The sequence below is a fragment of the Tetrao urogallus genome (genome assembly GCF_951394365.1).
Source record: "Tetrao urogallus genome assembly, chromosome: 8".
NCBI lineage: Eukaryota > Metazoa > Chordata > Aves > Galliformes > Phasianidae > Tetrao > Tetrao urogallus.
The window spans coordinates 4,411,261-4,431,683 of NC_136821.1; the positions used below are offsets into that span (position 1 = coordinate 4,411,261).

The 20,423-nt window shown below is 40.7% G+C and overlaps 1 protein-coding gene across 1 annotated transcript in view; it reads left to right on the forward strand.

The window, feature by feature from the left end:
• Window positions 1-6,949: 6,949 nt before the first annotated feature.
• Window positions 6,950-20,423, forward strand: part of LRP1B (LDL receptor related protein 1B) — a gene marked incomplete at both ends in the record, with an annotated part of 589,444 nt that continues 575,970 nt past the window's right edge. Inside the window, one exon of the mRNA XM_079539425.1 lies at window positions 6,950-7,034. Within this exon, the coding sequence (XP_079395551.1) occupies window positions 6,950-7,034 (85 nt within the window). The remainder of the gene's footprint in view (window positions 7,035-20,423) is intronic.

The window sequence follows — 20,423 nt, forward strand, 5'->3', positions numbered from 1 at the left end:
ATGCTAAATGCATATGCATTTTTTTATGTTCTAAACAATGCATCTTGTACATTAGGTTTCGATAGCAGGTACAGTTATTATTTGCTCACCGAGTTCCTGGGATTGTTTAAACATTAATGGAAGTAACACATTCTGTTCACTCTTTTCTGGAGTGAAACAATTACTTATTCAGAACACTTGTGATTCTATTTATGTATCTGTTACTGTGAAGGAAACGTTGGTTGTAGTCATGGCTGTTTGCACTGGGACTTTTACCATAAAGCCTTTACCTGATGGCAAAATCCCTGTACCAAATGTTCCTTTGTTTAATCTCTTTTGTGATTAATAAGGTTTAGCCCAAAACCAGGATGAAGAACACGCTATGGCACCTGGCTGCCATCACCCAACAACGTGCTTTGAGGCAGCAAGGGAGGGCTCTTTTAATCCATAAGTCTTCAATCCGACACATTTTGGAGGAAAATGCTGTAACAGTGAATATGATGGCTGTCAGCAGGGTAACTTTCTCACACTGGCCAATACTGCTGCTTTCTCCTAAAGGAACTGCTAAAGAAAGTTTTGAGTAGTAAACTTGTATGCACGCAAACTCCCATGCTTGTCCAGGCAGCAGTGATGCTAATACAATGCAATCGGACTGCAGAGGAAAACATGATGTACGAGCAGCCATAGGGCTAAGCTCTGTGCAACTGGCAAATGTAGCTTCTTTGGAGAGGAAAACGTTATGCATGAAAGAAAGGAAGTATTCAAACAGTCTTTTCAATTGTGCATATGTCCAGTATTGACCAAGATGGGGGAATTCTATCATCAGTTTGTAACACTGATGAATCGAAGGTTGTGCAAGTATGTTTGGGATGCAAAAATGCATTTCATGTATAATTTAACCTTATAGCAAGACATGGAAAATTAAACTATGCAAAAATATTGAAAAAAATAACAAAAAAATCTGAAATATGAAGTGATAGCAGTGCTTTGCTCCGAGCAGAGATACAACTTCCCATTTTGATTAAAAAATAATAATAATAATGTCATTATAATTAATCAGTTATGGCCATGAGGAGAAGTAGCTTGTGCATTTCCAGGACAAGTTAGATAGCCATGAGCTTCCCAGATCTGTCAGTACAGACTGTATCACGTATCATCTTTTCCATCACGATACTCTGCACAATTGTGTGCTGTTATATCTCATATCAGGACCCACTTTCAAGGCTTATTAAGGAGCTTGGTTTATCTCTGATTTCAAAAGGTGAGTCTTAAGACTTGTTTCTAAAGTATTACTTCCAATTTCTGCACTTTTAGCAAATAGTAACTAGATGCTCCTGGAGAACAGTAAAATATGGAAAGCTAATAGAGACTGTGGAAATGGGTAATGACTTCTGTCGAATTACATTATGCATTATGTATTATTATTATTTAATCATTCTCTATCACTGTGAAACATTTCGCTAGTTTGTTCCTGACGCAGTGTTTAGGAAATAAAAGAGACAAATAAACCTGTGTACTTTACTTCCCAACACTTACATGATGAAATTGAAAATTTCACACATTAGTTGCATTGAGACATAATCAAAAAAAGAGGTGAATTGTCTCCTTAGGCAATTTTCCTGGATATTTCTGAATACATCTTGCATGAATGACATATGCTATTAAATTAATCCAAAGTTACTGCTGGTTGGAGTTGTTACCTCTGCCACCCCTTGGTAGTACCATAGAGGTACTTTGGTGTCCACACCTCAACCATTTCAATAACTGGGTCTTCAGTACTAATGATGTAGAATATTTCCATTTTAATTTTAAGCATGTGCTCGTTGGGTATTTGGGAGAAGAAGTCAAACTGTACAATGCCTTGGAAACTCACATTTTACTAAACAAAGGTAATTTTATTATGGTATTCATAATTATTTGGGGATAAACTGGAGAGAAATATAGCTTATATTGGTTAATACACCATGCAGTGTTGGCACAAGTCTGACCAGGCCACTCAGAAACACGTGTAACTAGATTAAGGAGTTTCTGCTCTATTTATTGGAAATATTCTCGATACGTCCTTGCATGCTCATGGAGCACCTCTGAGTGCAGCAGGTAAGAAATCTGGCCCCATTTTTACATGAGACACTTAATTTATTGTGTAATAAAATGATGTGGAAGCACAATTCTCTTCTGACAGAGATTCTCCTTTTTTTTTTTTTTTTTTTTTTTTTTTGCAAAATTGTCCTTTAAACAGACCTCAAAAGGTGATGAGTTCTTTTCTGTTCTGATGACTTTTACAAGCCTATTTTTTATGAGGAACAAACTTTGCAATCAGTATGAAGTTTGTAGAATTATGGAACAGAATTGTTTGAATCAGAAAGGATCTTTAAAACTCATCTGGTCCAACCTCTCCTGCAATGAACAGGGACACCCACAGCTCCATCAGGTGCTCCGGGCCCCACGCAGTCTGACCTCCAGTGTCTCCAGGAATGGGACATCCACCATCCCCCTGGGCAAACTGTTCCAATGCCTCATTACTCTTATTGTAAAAAACTTTCTCTTATATCCAATCCAAATCTTCTCTTTTAATTTGAAACCATTTCCCCTTGTCATTTCACTTCCCTTTTTCTCATTTATGTCTTTGCTGAAGCCCACTGGCTAATGATGAAATATCCCTTGTCCCAAGCAGACTTCCATGTGCTGTCATCCATGAGCAGGGTTTTGTTGCCTTGTCTTTAGCCATCATTCATCAGCTCATTGCATCTCACCTGAAGTGCTCCATCATCTTGTAATGCTCCGTGGACATTTACAAGCAGGATGGTACAATTGAACATCTTTACGAGATGGAGATCAGAGAAATACACAGATTGGGAATACATAGACTGGGATCACGGTTTTGTGCTTAGAAGGTTGGGTTTTTCTTGTTCCATTTTTTGTTGCATTTCTGTGGCAGGGCTCCATACTGATCTATTTTCATGTATTTTCCTTAATACCTCCCAATTTATGCATTAAAGCTATGCCAAAACCTCTTGAGCGCCAGGCAGCAATTTCCATCCGCGGCACTCAGTGTGCAAATATACAGCAGCTCACACATGAAGAACTTTTTCAGCAGCAGCTGAAGATGCACATTCAGAAAGTCTTTAGCAATGAAACCACTGTTGCACTGCAGTAATGAAAAATTCCTTCAGGGATGTTTTCTCTGCTAGGGACGGCTCGTAACGCAAAGCTGTGAATTTGGGCAGGATAGTTTTGTGTTTTTTTTTTTAATCTCAGGTTTTTCTTCCTTCTTTTTGCCCCTAGGTCAGCTGCTGCCTGGCAACTTTTCTCTGGCTGATGGGCCAGGGCAGGACACCCGAGTGCCTCCAGCCTGGCTGCCAGCACCGTCCCCTAGCAACCTCTGCAAAGGGCTGAGCATTGCAGCGACATTGGCACTGCAGGGACTGTTGGGTGACAGACACCACCTCCCCACCTGGTGATGGGGAATAAATTAGTAAAGCCATAAGGCAATTTGCAGTGAGGCAATTGAGGCAGCTTCATAGTGCCTAACATCAGAATTACCTTTGGCTGATAATTAATATTCCCGTGTTGTGTTACGCCAGCGAGTGCGAACGATTGGTTCTACTTTGTTTAATTTATCTCAATAAGAGATTTCATAATATTCTATAGCTTGATGAATTCATTTATTTAACCTGTCAGTGTTAATTTCTCTGATTAGGAGGAAGGAGTTAGAAAGCACAGTAGGAGCAAACAGATCTCTAACAGCACTTCTAACTTCAGATTTTCTCTTCACCAGCATTTCATTCTTGTTTCCTATTTAATTACATTTTTGGGGTTGTACTGAAGAAAATACATTCAATTCTTTTTCAGCTGGATATGCTGCAATTGCATCCAGCTCAAACCTCCTTTTTTTCTTCCTTTTTCCGGTTCTGAGCTATAGGCAGAACACACTATAGACCAGGTTGTCATTTAAAGGGTTTGTATCATACATGCATGTAGATACTGGGTTGGATTATTCCTCTGGTCACTTCATTAAACAGTTGCAGGTTTACTCACAGAAGCTATACATGACAGATTTTATACAAAGTAGCTTTGTTGCTTTATTTGATCTGAAAAGGAGACATTGGACATCCCCTGCTCCTGTGTATTTGCACTGCACATCAAGTCATCCAACTCAATCACACCAATGTGACTTCATAGCCAGTGACGTTCAGTGGAAATGAAACAGGGAATGATTTATCAAAGGTCAACATCTATTTGTTCAACAACCTGCATTTTAAAAGCAAGCTTCTGGGATAATTATTGTTTCAGTGCTGGCTTAAAGCATGCTGCATTTTTAGGCCTCAATTTGACAAATGCTTACTTACAGGTAATTGCACTTTTTAATCATAATCCTGACTGTGTATGACACTATTTCCTGTAAACAAGGAAGCCATTGGCTTTTATTACAAATGTTATTTAAATATTTTTATAAATTTAGGTGCATGTGGGATCTGCAATACTGAAAGCAAGATCAATTAATTCTTGAAATGTTAATGTTTTAAATGAGCACCATATTCTGAAAGAAAATTATTCAGTAGCCCTGAGAAATGTTGCTAGATAAATGTGGAATAAGACCACAAAGGAGCAAACTAGGAAAAAAGCATGATATGGCTGAAAATAGGACTTCTGCTGAGGAGTTTCTAGGGCAAAATGTGGTAACCCATCGTGCTAATTAACAAGAAACATTTGGGGAAAAGCATGGCCACTTGTAACTGTGCAGACCTTCAGGCTTTTGCTGAAGATGCAAGAAGTTGGAGTGGAAGGAGGATAGTTCACAGCCACAGGTTGTCCAGAGAGGTGGTGGATGGCCCATCCCTGGAGACACTCAAGGTCATGTTGGAAGGGGCTCTGAGCACCTGACTGAGCTGTAAGTGTCCCTGCTAACTGCATGGGATTTGGACCAGATGTCTTTAAAAGGTCCCATTCACATCAAACCATTCTACTATCCTAAGATTTTGTAAAACCATAGCCCAAGAATAGGGCAACACAAAACTTTTCTGCATGTAACCATTTCCTTATACCCGGTGACAGACATGGCGTGTGGGAAACGTCACTAATTTTAAGCAGGAATTCCAGACAATTTGGAATTCCGTGGTTCTCCTTTACATATTTTCTCACTTTGCTCTGACATCCGCCCTCTTTTCATAACTGGAATATAAGAAGTTGTTTGAAATTATACTTAATGCACTAACGCCTTAAAGGTGCCTCTGGTGGCTTACAGAAGGATCTCCCCTGTAAATGTCCTGGAGTATTATTTCAGTATGACATTCACTGTCATACTGAAAAGCCACTGATTCCCAAGACCACAGAGAATACCAGATTTTCCTTCTCTTTAATTTAGATCTTCTCATTACTACATTAGCAAAGGCTTTCTGCACTGAGATCTAGAACCCTGCTCAGTTATGGTCATATATATACTAATTGGCTGCAAGGGAATTATACAAGCTCTGTAGACAGTAAACAAATGCAGGATTTGATCCGAGAGGATTTTTCCCCTCAGCTGTAAATTATTTGGAGTACTGAAGGTACCCTGTGAATCCTGCCAGATTGACCCCATAGCAGTCACTGGGTCCAGCATGGGGGTTTTACCTTCTTGGGCAGCTGTACCATGGGGCCCTTCCTCCATTTCAGCAGAAATACTTACATTTTTTTTTGCATTGCTCCTGGGTTGTGCGCTGTTCCTTCCTCCATCACTTGTTCTTTCTGCCCCTTGGAGTTTCTTGGCTGTGTCACTTCATATGAAAGGTATTAGGTTCCATGTTGTGGAATATAAACGTGAAGTTAAAAGGACCGAGGCTTTACTCTTGAAATGTAAAGGTCTCAGCAGTCAATTTCAGCACCTTGCTGTCTTTGGAGAAAATTCATATCTGAGGGTGACGTGGAAGCTTTAGCACCTCTGATCTGGCAAAGGGATCGGATTAAATAAAATATTGCAGAACTGAGATAAGCAAAGCATGGTTACGTTGCGTGACGCTTTCAAGGTAATACAGTTATATAAAGCAGAAGTTATGATTCTGCTGAGCCAACTGAGGAACAAACGGGAATTGCCAGACCAGGGGAGGGTCAGGTTGGATAGCAGAGCTGACGGATTCAACACGATTTGTTGGGCCCGGAGCAGAGGAGCTGAGGGAAGACCTCATGGCGGCTGCAGCGCCTCACAGGCAGCAGAGGGGCAGCGCTGAGCTCTGCTCTCTGGGGCGGTGAAAGGTTCTGCACCAGAGGGCACGGAACAGTTGCACAGGACAGTGGGCACGGCTCCGAGCTGCTGGAGCTCCGGGGAGACTGCTTTCACCCATTTCAGGGTTTCAGTACTGCTGTGGGGACACGAGTTGGATTCGATGATCCCTATGGGTCCGTTTCAACTCAGGATATTCCGTAATTCTATGATACTATGACTGTAGGATTCAATTCCCACCAGGATCTACTTCAAGGATCACCAATAACCAAGGTGAAGTTTGCTGAAGGTGCTTTGGGTGGCAACTGAAGCTCGCGCATGTACAAAGTAGCTTTCTCATGCTACTTTCTTTCATCTCTGCAGCTTGATAAGGCAGGGAGAACGCACATTTATATATCTTTTCTTTCGCCGAGTCACCGCTGACGAAGCTCGTCTGCAAATAATAATAATAATAGTAATAAAAAAAAATCGTTCCAAACCCTCCAGAACCAAAGCAGGCAGCAGCGCAGAGCCGCCTCCCCGCCTGCTCCACGCCGGGCGCTCCGCGGGCGCGGGGCGGGGCGCGAGGCGGGCCGAGGGCGGGAAGCGGAGGCGGAGCGCGGCTGTGCCGACCGGCGGCGCTCCGCGCTGCCCGCTCGCTGTGTGAGCCGAGCCCCGGTGCGCACCGCGTTGAAAAGTGCCGGCGTCGGCGTCGGCTCCCGCAGAGTCTCCCGGCACGCCGGCGCTGCCGCTCCGCTCCCGCAGCCCGACAGCTGGCAGAGCTCCGCCGCGATGTCCGCGTTCCTCCTGGTTCTCCTGGCAGCGCACTGGGGATTATCGCCCGTCGCGGAGGTGCTGGCAGCGGGAGCCCGAGGAGGTAAGGGTGTGCGGAGCGCGTTTAACTTTCCTCTGGTGTTGGTATCGTCCTCGCGCACGGGAACTTTGGAGACATAGAGCTGAATGGGTGCGGGGGAACTTGGGGGAGTTTCGCTGCGGAGAGTGAGCGAGCATCAGGAAGGGGAGAGCCGAGCTCTCCCGGGGTCGATGCTCCCGCGAGGAAGCGTTAATGCGGAGGTGCAGGTCCCGAAGCGCAGCCGAAGTTCCCTCCGGTAACGCTGCCCCTTTGCCGCCCGCATCGCATCCGAGAGTTCGGGCTGCAGGCAGCGCTGCGGGAGGGAGCGCGGGGCCGTGGGCAGCGCTAGAAGTTGCAACTCTTTCTCTCCTTAACGAGTCTCTGATCAAAGCCTCCGCCGGGGGTAGCGTTTTGTAGCGGTCTCGAAGCTCTCGTTTTTGGGGTTGAGTTGGGGTCGGCGTGGAATGGAGCGTTTCTCAAAGTAGCGGATCCTCTCCTGTCTCAGGTGTGCCGAGCTGCCTCGGGTTTCTTTCCTCCGTGCAAAACGCTGCTAATCAGAAGACAGCTGAGGGGCTGTTGGCAGCCCTTTCCCTTCCAAACTGAACGTGGCTGCGCTGAATGCTGTCGTGCCCAGCCTGTCGAACTTAGCTTCGTTTTAGCAGACGCACAGTTCTGCACAACGTTCAGTTCTCACTACTAGGCATCCAGCTTTTCTCTATCGCATCCACACCACCTACCAAAGTGTTTACGAACTGTTTGCAACTCGGTGGGGGGAGTGCAGGGGGCTCTGCTCTTCGGGGTACGCATTCGTGCTTCAGTTCAACTCCCGAACCTCTCCGGTCCTTCCCACCCAGCTATCAAAGCAGCTCAGGTGATTCGAGCAGCAGAAATGAGAAACAACCAGCTACGGGAGAGGGAAGCATTGCTGCAGCATCCCAAAGTTCCGTGTTGATAACGCTGCATCGTAACTATGAGAATAGTACGAAGGAACGAGGGTGTAATGGCACCTGAGCAGCGTGCTCAGCCAGACGGGAGAGGTTCTTCGAAAACCTTTCAGCTTTGCTAAAGGTACCCATGCCTTACCTCTGTCTAGGAAGATTCGTAGCTGTGGCAGTGTTGTTTGATGGAAAACGTTTCAAGAACTTTCTGTGATATTCTCAGAATGGTCAGATTGTGCTCCAGTAGCTGTAGCCTGTGTCTGATTTCATGAATAAGGATCAAACTTGCAAACGTCTTGCAGAATTCTTCTGGAAACTGATTTATCATCCTATCTCCTTTCATGGAGATAAGCAAATATTTCTGAATATTAATTTTTGTTGTGTAAATTTTACTTCATTTTCCCTATATCTTGTTTTCATTACCTCGCTCTGACTTAGTGTTTCACAAAAAAAAAAAAAGTGCTGTCAGCTTACATTAAGATCAATCCTATCTTAAAAAACAGCATCCTTGTAAACCATACGAGCCCCAAAAGTGGGATAAATCAAATTTACTTAGAATCAACTAGCTCATCATATCATAATGTCATGTCTTATCAAAACTGAGTGGAGTACAAATCAAGACTTAAAAGGCATTTTGTTAAAAAAGTCAAATGGTCTCAACATAAAAAGGTTGAGGCATCCAGATAGCAAATTGCTTTTGCACATCAGATAAACTTCATGATATACTGCTAAAATTATTGACCATACCAAGCTGATCCTCCTTCACAGGAGGAAATTCTGAGGCACTGAAGCATGCTAGGTTTAATGTATCTGAAAGGCACTGAAATTTGGAATGCACTGCGGTTCAACATTGGTAGGTAATAGAGAATTGGGAAAATGTCATGGATTGTGTTAATAGCACTGTTGTGGTAGCCATGGTAATGCTAAATATTAGTGAATGTTGTAGGGAGAGGTAATGCCTATTAGACTGGTGGATAATTTTTAGGATTAAAAAAAGAGGAGGAAGAAATAAGAACCCTGAAGTTTGAAGTAATAAAACCTCTTCTCTAGTTTCCCAGTTGACTGGGAGAATATCCTTGGGTCGGTTCTGCCCTTAACCAGGTTACAAATGCTTTATTTTGATGTATGTATAAATGGAAGAAAAAATAAGATGGAGAAAGAGAAGGAAATGAGATGAAGGAAAATAGAAGCAAAGTAGTTTGGGAGGGGAATACATCAGGGGAGGTGATAAGATGAGGGTAACATCTGGGTTCTGCCACCTCAGTCATGAAGTATAACTTGCTCCTTGGTGCTTCAGTCGATCTCCTTCTGAGGAAACTCGCAGCTCTCTGGCAAAGAAGCTGTAATGGTCTCACTAAGGAGCCTGAGAATGGATCTTCACAAGTCTCCATATCATGAGAAATAGGATTGGGAGTGCTGTAGGGCTTATCCTTTAGGGCTGTCAGATACTGGTCCTCTACTGAGTGGACAAATGTTGTCTGGGAATTTGATGCTTGCTGAGTGATGGTATATCACACATTCAATTCATATTTTTAGGTAATTTTAAGCTTTTAAAGGAAAGGCAAATCTTCATGGAAGTGGCTTCTCTCTGAATTCGTAGTGTTCAAAATGTCTACCTTGGTTCCACTTAGCAGAGAATTTACTGTTTTCACAGTGTCCTTTGACCATGTTTAAGTAAAGGCTGGAGATGAATTGCTTAGAAATGGAATTCTCAGGTTCAGGGTTCAGCTGATGTTATTTTGGATTACTCACCTGGTAACAGGGAGAAACCAGGTGAAATCTATCTGTCTTCTCCTGGTGGTGATTGCTGGTGGCCTTCCTTCTCCATCAGGGTGTCACAGCAAGCAGCTGGATATGCTGGGTGGTTTTTCAGCAGTCTCTTTATTAGTAGCAAAATGCTTGAAACCAAGGGTACCAAATGCTGCTGCACTTCACCAGCCTGAGCTCTGGCTTAGCAATCCATTGGGAAGTACTCTCTAAAAAAGACCCATTTCTGTGCTGTGCTACAGAGGTGCTTGTTCTCATTCTTAATGCCACTTGTGTGCCTTGAGCATAGGTAATAAGTACTAGTATTGTACATGAAAAAGAAATACTTCCAAGGTCGCAGTGACATTCCTATTTATTTATTCCGAAGAACAATGCTGCAGGAAGCACGCTCTGCTATTAAGAACTTATCTGTCATGGGAGAGGCGAAATTACAGGGAAGGGTGGGAATATATCAATGGATTTAGGACAGTAGTTAGAAGGATGTGCAATAAGAAGTAATTAAAGAAATCGTGAGAGATATCCACAAGTGCAATTTTAGTTTTATAGGGTGATCGGTGATGTATATTTGTCCTCCATTGGGTGTATGTGACTGCATGAACAAAATTCTGATGCTTCTGGAGACTGAGCAAGCTGTGTGGCTACCTCTGAAGTGCTGTACATGTTCCCTTCTGCAGGTTATTTTCAGTTTAGCTCAATATTTTGGAACTCTAGCTTAATAAAAGTGTTGCAGATGTCACTCTGCAAAAGATGTCCTTTTAAACTGTTTGTGCATTTTGCAGTTCAAAACAAGATGTTTTCTATGAGGACTGTGTGTAAACTTGTCCTGTAGCAAGCTTTTTACTAATTTATCTTAGAGCTTTAGCAGGTACTCTTGCATGTTGAAGTAGCTGATCTACAAAGACGTGTGGAAAAACTCTTCTAACTTCATATAGTACTTTTTTTTAAGTGTTATGTGAAAACTTGAGCATATAAATCTGTACCTTTATGTTCACATGGACTTCATCTTATCTGTAGCATGTGGTGAAATTTGTGCTAACTTCAGTGATATCAGACAGCAGCTTGAAAGTGTTTTTTCTCTACAGCTCTGCTATGTCCATTTATCTGCTATCTGGAGTTGAGTAAAATAGGGTTCTCTTTATTCTGTTGATTGTAAAGGTAGTAGGTATCTTCATTTTAAGAATTTAGAGTCATGGCTATCTCTAGAGATGCTTGTAAGCTCGATGGTAGAACGCTGGTTGTATTACTGTAGCATACTTTCAATCATGTCATTTCATAGTTTTAATATATTAATCTGAATTTAGTAATCATGATTTTTCAAATGTAATATTTAAAAAAAATACTTGAAGTCATTTTAGTGGCACTTAATACATTTTTAATCATAAACAGTGAGGACAAAAATATCAGAACTTGATTATTTTTATGCAAGTCATGATGACTATTGTACTTAGTGTGAGCTGGAGCTAAGTATGTGTATTGCAGCACTAAATCCTGAACTTGTGAGTGCAATTAATTCCTAATTGGACTTTATTAATATTATTACTCAGTGACTACATGCTTTCTGTCCAACCCACCAGTGTGTTGTAGTTACACAAGTTGTTTTTGGTCTGATTTTTGTCATTTTCTACAAATAAGTTCAATTTACTGAATAGCCAGTCTCCAGCTGTTTGGTTGGTGACCATAATGGTAGAAATGCCCAAGCTGAATTGAATTTACAAATGCAGTAAGGCAAAATATATATATTTTTAATCTATCTGGTTTTATTTTGTTACTCTTGGTGTCAGTGCTTCCCACCTATCATCATAGAATGACTTGGGTTGGAAGGGAGCTGCAGGATCAAGTTCCAACCCGATAACATTAACATGGAACTTGACTGGGGCTCTCTGTATTTTTCAGGCAATCTTCAAATGTGGTATATAGTATAGAAGATGACTGTATGTCCCTTTGGCAGTCACGTTTTTCTCCACCAGTTTGTAATAAATTGTGGTTGTGTGTTAATACCCAAACATTGCAGTATATAGAATACTGCTAAGTAATGGGGCTTCTAAATGATGATGTAATGCCTGTCTTGAAGTGAGTTACACTCTAAGACTTTTATTTCTATTCAATTAGAAGTAGAGTTGAGTTCTCTGAGTTGGAAAAGTAGAGATTACGGTATTAAGTGTTCTAGATATGGTACATCATGTTCTGAAATGTGCTTCAGTATCAGCCCGTGTTCCTAGACATTTCACGTGTGGCTTTCTGCTGAATAACATGGCCTTCCAGAGGAGCCGAGCTGTTGAAACAGCTTTGCTTCAGAAGTAGTGTACTTTCTTTTTCTTGGTAAGATTGATGCATTTAGAATTATCTGTTGCCTTATTGTCAGTAGGACATTTTGTGGTAGCTTCTGTGTGTGACTCTACTGAATGACTTATGCTTCAAATATGATTGGATAAGTGCTCTAGAGACAAATCTTGAACTCTGAGAATAAAAAAAAGTATAATTCCTCAAGGTTTCTACCAACACAGTTTTATTTAGGAGTAGTTCAGAAGCTTCACTATTTTTTTTTTCCTTTGAATGAACAAAGGAATCTTGGAGAATGAGAACATGCAGTTTTGTTTTCTCAAATAGTCGTACGATGATATATTGGAGGGGGGAATAGACCATGTGTGAGACAAATGCTGATGCAATGCTTTGCAAATGCAGTATTTCTCCTGTGGGCTGTTTTGTCAAGGATGAATTCTTCTGCTCACACGAACGCACGCTCCAGCAAAACAAAAAAAAAATACCCAGTCAGTTTTCATATAATGCTTTGTGATTTCAATTTGCCTGTCTGCAAACTAGCAAAAATCTTTTTTGTCAACAGTTTTTAAAATGCAATTTTGATATTATCAGATAGTTTAGGCGGCCGCTTATTCCACTGCAATTGGTGGAGAGCACTTGGGTTTGCACCTGTTGCTTTTGTAGCATGCAGCCAAGCATTTTCCTCAAACGTGGTCTTTTAGAATAATTTTTCAGGCACTGGAAGATGTACCCAAATAGTACTATCTGATCTATCCTTCCAGCATACCTCATTAGAGAGATGCTGTGGCGATGTGTAGACATGAAAATGCATATAAAACAGTTACTAATGCAAGGAGATCACGAGAAAAATCACAGCAATTTTCTGGCTGGTAGGTAGGTTTCCCCAAAACACCTGCCTCTTCCTGCTTGCAAATGCTATGGAGATGAAAGAGGAAAGAGCAAGGTAAGTTCATTGCCATTCTTTTGCATATGCAAACACTGATTTATCTGAAGTATGTTGATATTTGTGTAAAACTGTGTGCTTATGAAAGGGAAGCATGCTGTTCAGCAGTGCAACTTCTCCAGAAAAGAATGGTTTTACTTAATTTGTTTTATTATGCTATCAAATAGACCACACACCTGAGTTAACACAGCTGAAATCAATGTATTCTGTGTTTTTGTCTTTACTGGTAACAGGGCCAGGATTTAGGAGTGCAGGGAACTTGGTCATTTTATTTAGAATATAGCTGAAAAATCTTATTTGGAAGACAAGTTACTTTTTTCTGTTTTGTATTAGAGACTTTGTTCAAAAAAACTTATTTTTATTTCAAAGGTAGCATCGCTTTTGCCTGGGTTTCTTTTATTGAGCCCACTTTATATTTCCCAGATATATATTTTTTAAATATTTGGATAAAATCATCACTGCTTTTCTAGAGGACCATTACAAACTGAGAAACTGAATTATTTCATCAATTATTCATTTTAAATAAATGTTACAATGACAATGTCTCATTTAGGGGGGAAAAAAAATCACTTGTTTTGGGGAGATCAGTTTTTCCTGAGGAACAGGCAAAATTCCAGACAGATCAGTGTGTTGACATGTATGATCTGCTACTTGGAAGCAGTTAGGTTACAGCTGAACTTAGTTCTGTGTGAGGCAGACAAGACTGGCTCATTTTCTAGATGAAGCACTGTACTTATCATTCAAGATGTTTAGTTATGGCTAGTTTTCAGTCATTCCAAGTACCTAAGACTCATTAAAAGAAGCTTAGAACACAAAATCTGATGAATTAGAGTAATGAAGTACAGTGACAGGGATGTTTAACAGAGTATTAGAATTGAGGTTCATCCTACTTCCTACTACATGAACAGGGTAAGTAAAAGTAATGAGATGGCACCTGGGTCAGAAGTGAATAGTACTTTATTCTGAAATCATGAAGGAAGTTTTCTAGTAAACAAAAATCTGATGGCGATCCAGAAATCGTGGAAGTCTGTTCTTCACTACTGATGCCGATGTACCACCCAGCTTCCCAATTTCTGATGATGTGCAGAGGTGATGAAATAATCAGTGTTGCTGGAAAACCAGCAGTTATGATTTAGAAACTACTGCAGTTTCACTAAGTTAGACTCCTTGAAGTTCATGTCTGTAGTTTCTCAGCACCTCTGATTTCAAAGAGTCTTTTATAAGTTGTTTGTGAAAATGTTGGGATGCTGCTCTCAGCCATAGGGTTTGGGTGATCCTGTGTGGAGCTGAGCTTTGGACATTGTGATCCTTATGGATCCCTGCCACCTTGGAATATTCTAGATCTCCTATTCTAATACTTGGTGAACTGCTACTCTATTCAGTCGAGGAGTCCTGGAAAACATGAAGCCTCACCTCACTAGAAATAATGAAAAACTCATTTATTTTGAGCAATTGCATTGAGTTTAGTTTTTTTCTTTGTTTTTTGAGGGATATCTGCAAGCACAGTGTAGGCTCAGGACTGGAAGCAAAACAAGGAGACTGCAAATCTGAATTCATTCCTTCTTGGGTCCCCTGAGCCAAATGGTTCTTTATATCTAAGATACGGAAAGAACAGTGAAGAACAAATGCTTTCTTTCTGGTAATGTCATGTTATGATATTCTTAGGAAAATATTTTAGGCTACCTTGTTAAATTGTGTACAATGGAGATGAAGCGAGTTGAGACTATGTGAGTGTGGGAAAAGCTAAGGCACTATTCTGTGACTGCAGCTGGTCATGTTGGATTGCTTTTATTGCTTCTGTGGACAACCTAGCAAGGCTACACCAGAGCAAGCATCTACCTTGCAGGTATTGTGTGGGGCTTGCCTGGCTTGTAGCAGCAATTAGCCATAGAGGGCTGATATGAGCCACTCCTTTGAGGATATTTTGCTTGTATATACATGGATAAATGAAATATTAGATAGGGAGAGGTATGACTTCAAGGTGCAGGCTAGAGTGCCAGAGGGCCAAGCAAACAAGGTCTTGCACCCTGACCCCAATGGCCCTGTTACTGCAGTGCTAAAAATTGGAGCTTGTACCTGGATCAGCGTGTGTGTACAGAGCCATCAGAGTGAGGTCCTTCTCTTGGCTTGTTACATTTCTTTTTCTGGGTTTCGAGGGACTGTGACTTAAACAGAACTGACAGTACACAATATTACCCATTTACTCTGTAGATAATACTCCACTGGAAAATTGGTGTCAGCTGATCTGCCACTTTGATTTTTTTCAGAGACCTGCAAACTGTGTATGCCATAATAGTGCAGGAGGGTATCAGATGTAAGCTTTTGTAACTTGATTTCCCCAAAATTCTAGGTAGGTTTGCTCAGATCTCCAGCCTTTGTTGCTTACTTGGTCCTACAGAGTAGCTTTTTCTTCTGTGCAGAAATCTGGTCTGTCATACCAAACTTTGACTGATCTTTGGGCGATAAGAAGAGGGTTGGAAGCAGATGGCTGTCAACACAATGAGAAAATTCTGTAATGCTGCTCAGATGCAAACTGTGGGGCTCCATATTTAAAACACATTCAAGCAAATAAAACTGCTTGTATTTCTGATGCAGTTCAACAGTTGCTGTGGATTGTTCTTAATACAATTCGTGCATTTCTGTGATAAATTCTCTTTTGCTGCAAAAAGCTGAATTCTAACTACTAACCAATTAGTAGTATTCAGCAATGAGTAAAGCACTCTGAACCATGCTATGATTTTGTCAGTGAGAATCGTTAAATGCTCTTCAGTGAAACCGCACTGATTTGCGTTAATTGGTGGCCTGTCTTTTCACAACGGTATCAAGCTGTGACAAATGTGCCTTGCAAAGACGAGGTAATGCAGCTAAACGTGCAGTGACTGCTCTTGCGGTGTTGGCTGGGCTCAGGAGGTAGCCGGTGACTGCAGGAGTGCTTAATGTGCGGCCATGGAGAGTTAAGAGCAGTACAACTAAAAGCATTTATGTGAAATAAGGGCAAAGGAAGGTACAGGGCAACTTGAGTTCTGTATCACGTGTGAGAAGCATGATGGAAGTATGCAAAATTAATAGAATACCTCTCAAAGTTTTATTTATTTTAATGAAATAATGTGAGAGTGCAACCGATCAGTGGTCTCTTTAGCCTCGCAGTGGGCATTTTCTTGCCAAAGATAGCATGGCATGTCCTTGGTGGTCCTAGGAGCAAAGCAACACTGTGGAGAGCTGTTTTTTGAAGCCAGCCATTGGGGCTGTGTTAGTTTTGGGGAGAATACCAATATGTTGAGCATGGTTATCTCGAAGCAGCCACTACTGGCTGATCATGCATGCATAAAGCTAACAAGGGAAAACTAATTCTAAGTACTTCTAAATTTGCATTTAATTCCACTCTTCTATTCTGCTTTATGCTTAACAGAAAAAGCTGCTGCATCTAAGTGGAAATCTTTGAATAACACTGTTTAATGTGACACCTGGTAAGCATCCACTGGCCAGGAGCTTTACATTTATACTGAGCAAATGGAGTGGTTAACTTGTTCACCTTGAATTGCACGCTGGCACCTTGAGTAGAATATCTCACTTATCAAATTTCCAAAACCTCATGCCTGGGAAAACCTCTTATGACTTCAGGAGTCCAGGTGCTGCAGAGCTTATTAGATAGTAACAGCTTTTGTGGATACAAGTGCCTGTTGAATGTTGCTTTCATTTGGAATTGCAGCCTGAGGGAAACAAACAGCCTAGAAGTAGGTAATGGAAACAGGCGAGGAGGGCTACTTGTTAAATTACTGGATTATTTTATTAGGTAGAGAGCAGGAAGGCCATGTCCATTACAAAAAAAAAAAAAAAAAAAAAAGCCCTCCAACTTTTACCAAGTTTCACTATATTTCTGTACCCTAAAATTTGCTTTTGTGTGAGTGGGGATAAGCAGCAATGTTTGGCATATGGGAGTATTGTTTTGTGTAAGCTACAGGGAAATCTAGCATCTTCTTTTCTTCATGATATTGCAAGATTCCTTGAAGTTGTTGGAAATGAATGTATTAGTGAAGAGCTCATAGATGAGCTATATCTAATTGATTATAGAAATGAATGGCAGTGCCCTCTGGGACTTCAGGTACATATAGATGTATTTAATATTCAACTGTCTTGAAGACTTCAAGAATAACTTTTTCTTTGTGACTGATAACTAAGGCTTAAAACAGCTCATCTCAATAGAAATAGCTGCCACTGTTAGGCACAAATGTCAGCGGTGTTGCAGTGATGTTTTAATAACACAAAGTTATCTGCCCATACTTCAGTAATAAAGTTGCACAGGCTCCAGTTTGCTTTCTTGTCATCTTTCTATTGACACCTTTCTGTCAAGAAGATGAAGTGAAGAATTGAAATCTAGTTTTTTCTCTCATGTTAAATGTATTCTGCAAAGCTTTTGTGAAATGCAATGACTGTGAACTTTGTAGATAGTGTTTGCATTTGGGACTTGCAGGGAGATTTACGTGAACTTTGTGCTGTGGAAGTGGTTGCCCTTTAAAGCAACCAGATTTATATGCAATAAGCACATTTCTAAAACTGTATTTTGTAGATTAGTTTAGTCTTTGTTTTTTTTTTTTTTTTTTTTTTCTAGAGCAGCAGAATACAATTATCAGTGTAAACTGAGATTTCAAAACGGGTGAGTTTGAGTGTATGGATAAACTACATGTATTTTTCTGGGAAGCCTGTTAGTGTTTAAAACAGAATACGAAGATAATCAAGGAAACTGTCAGGGAATTTTCTAGCTATGGGTTGAATCTGTCCAATGCTATAGTTCAAAACCTCATTGTTAATTAATCATCTTAATCCTCATGATAGCATGCATGTTGCTTCCAGTGATAAAAAGAGAAGTAATATCTTTAGAGACATCGGTCTGCTGAGCCACCAAACATCCAGGAGGATATAATTCAAAAGCAATAAGTAGGAGGTATGCATATGAATTTCATTAGCTAGTAATAATATGTGTCCCCATACTTGGGAAGGAACACCACTTAAAGCCTGTGCTTTCTGCTGGCCTGGTGGGGCTCGTGTAACTTATAGAGTTGCACCTTTTCCATCATCTTTGCAGACTTTTGTGTAGAAGTGGCTGGGGTAAGGTTTTCCAGGAACTCCCAAAATCTCTTAAACAAAACACATTTTTCTTTAAAAGCAAAATATCTGAAGAGCTGGGGTGAGGTAAAGTGCTGCAATAGAGGTTTGAATTAGGATTTTGCTGTGTGCTGATGGCAGACATGGAGCAGGATGGCTGTGGAAGGACTGCTCATGTATGTAACTCATCAAGGGGGGGGATTCTGTTTTTCAGGGCAGTGATACTGGAATCAAGGTTAGATTGGAAGAAGAACCTTTTCTTTTTTGCCCTTAGTGACCTTTTGCTTGCTAGAATGCCTTCTGTGCTGGAGGTAGCAGCTCACCATGCTTTGTTTAAACGAAATAATGATGAAAGACTTGAGCAGATCTTGGCCATGGCAGTATAGCCCTAGGGGTTGAAGTTGCACCAGTTGAGCGATGCTAGTGCTTGAGCTCACCCAGTAGCAGAGATTTGGAGAGGAGAATTTGTATCCCAGAAAAAGGTGAAATGTTGCTAAAGAGGGAAAAACTGAGGGGTTTCTTTCTCCAAGTTCTTGCAGTTGGACCCTAACCCATACAGAGCAACAAAAAAAGAAAGGCTCCATCAATCTTTCCCTTATTAAATGTGTTCTGCTAAAGTGTGTTCATCACGCTGTTTAAAAGAACCAGGTTAGAAATCTACTGACAATAAATGAAGATTTATTATATTTGGTGTCATCATATACCTAATACAGGATTGGAATGCAAACTGAATTTTATGAAAAAAGTAAAAAAAAAAAAAAAAAAAAGTCCTGGTGCCATTTAATTAACTGTCTGGCCAATATTTCTCCCCTTTTTTAGTTGAAAAATCTGTACGTTGCAACTGGCTTCAAGTATGCTCTTGGACAGCTCTGCTAGCAGCCAGAGAATAAATACGCTAAAGTACGGACAGCCTTGCACAGCTCCACACGTACCAAATGAAATCATACCTTGAGCTGCAAAACAATATTTTTTGGGTTTCAAAACAGAATGCAATAATTGCATATGTTTAATGAAAATAATTTGTTAGGAAAGAATTAACTTTTTTTTCCATCAGCATAGATGGAATATCTGTGCTGTGGGACAATAAAGAGCAGTGCAAACAGGAGCAGGGCTTTTATCTAAACTTAGGATCCACTTGTTTTTGAAGTTGAGTTTTTCCTTTAACCACCTGCACGTTTAGAGGAAAGCTTTAATAAATTACTCTTCTTTAAATTATGGGAAGTTATATAGGTATTATTACTTCACTTTGCATATTAAGATGAGGTGCTTCCTGCTAATTTGGTTTCCAATTGAAGTTCTGCAGTTTAAATCTCACTCATGGGATTTAACTAGTTACCTTGCCACTGGATTAAGACATACTGGAGGACAGATATAAATATCTATTTTATGCAGCTGATACTGCGTAGATATTTTATAACATTTTCCTCTGTTGTTCCAAGTGATGCTGCAAACTTCGTTCAAAAATACGGGAGCTGGAGAACTCAATTTCTGGAGTAAACTTAATTCTGGATTTGTCACTTAGCTGAAAGTGTTGGTGTCCAAAGGGTAGCTTATATGTTTATTTTTTTACTTTAAAAAGCTGAGGACGTGTTTGTAGATATAATATATATATGGCCTAGTGTGTTAGCGACCTGCAGAGTGATCATATTTTGGGGGAGGTGGAGACAAACTCTTCCAGACTTGAAGACAGCTGAAAGAAATCAGTCTAAAGTATTGAATTGCCTCAATAACTGCAGTCCTGCTGGTCCAGATTCCAGCGGTAGCTCTTGAGTTGAAAGGTTAATGACTCATTTTCTGAGCAGTGCAGTTTTCTTTCATTTTTCATTTACAATTATCTGCACTGCTTTAAAAACTGAAAGGCACTTCCAAAATGCGTTGTACTCGGGCATTATTGCTGTCAATTAAAGTTATTAAATCATACATCTTTATAAATGAAATCCAAATACTCATTAATATGTTTCCATTGCTCTATTGCCACTTCATTATGGAATTGACAAGTATGGTATTGAAGCAGCTCTGGAAGTTAGTGGCTACCTTTGCCTAATGACAAAGATATTCATTTGGATACCCACTTTTTTGGGAATACCCACTTTTTTTTTTTGTTGTTTTCTTGAAAGCAAGATCCTTAAACATGGAAAAAAAAAATTGAGAGCAGAGCATCTAAACTCTCTGGCTGTGGGTTGTTAGCTGCTGGGGCAGTGCATGGTGTTAGAATGGATGAACAAATGTGTTGGTCATACTTGGCATGTAGGGGCAATAAAAGAAGAAACAGGCACCTTCAAAGCCCCTGACAGAGAGGTAAGGATGTCACAGAGAAGGTGCAAAGTGTATGCCTAAGAGGCTGAGATACTGGTGGTGGTTCTGGGGAATGGAGGATGGTGA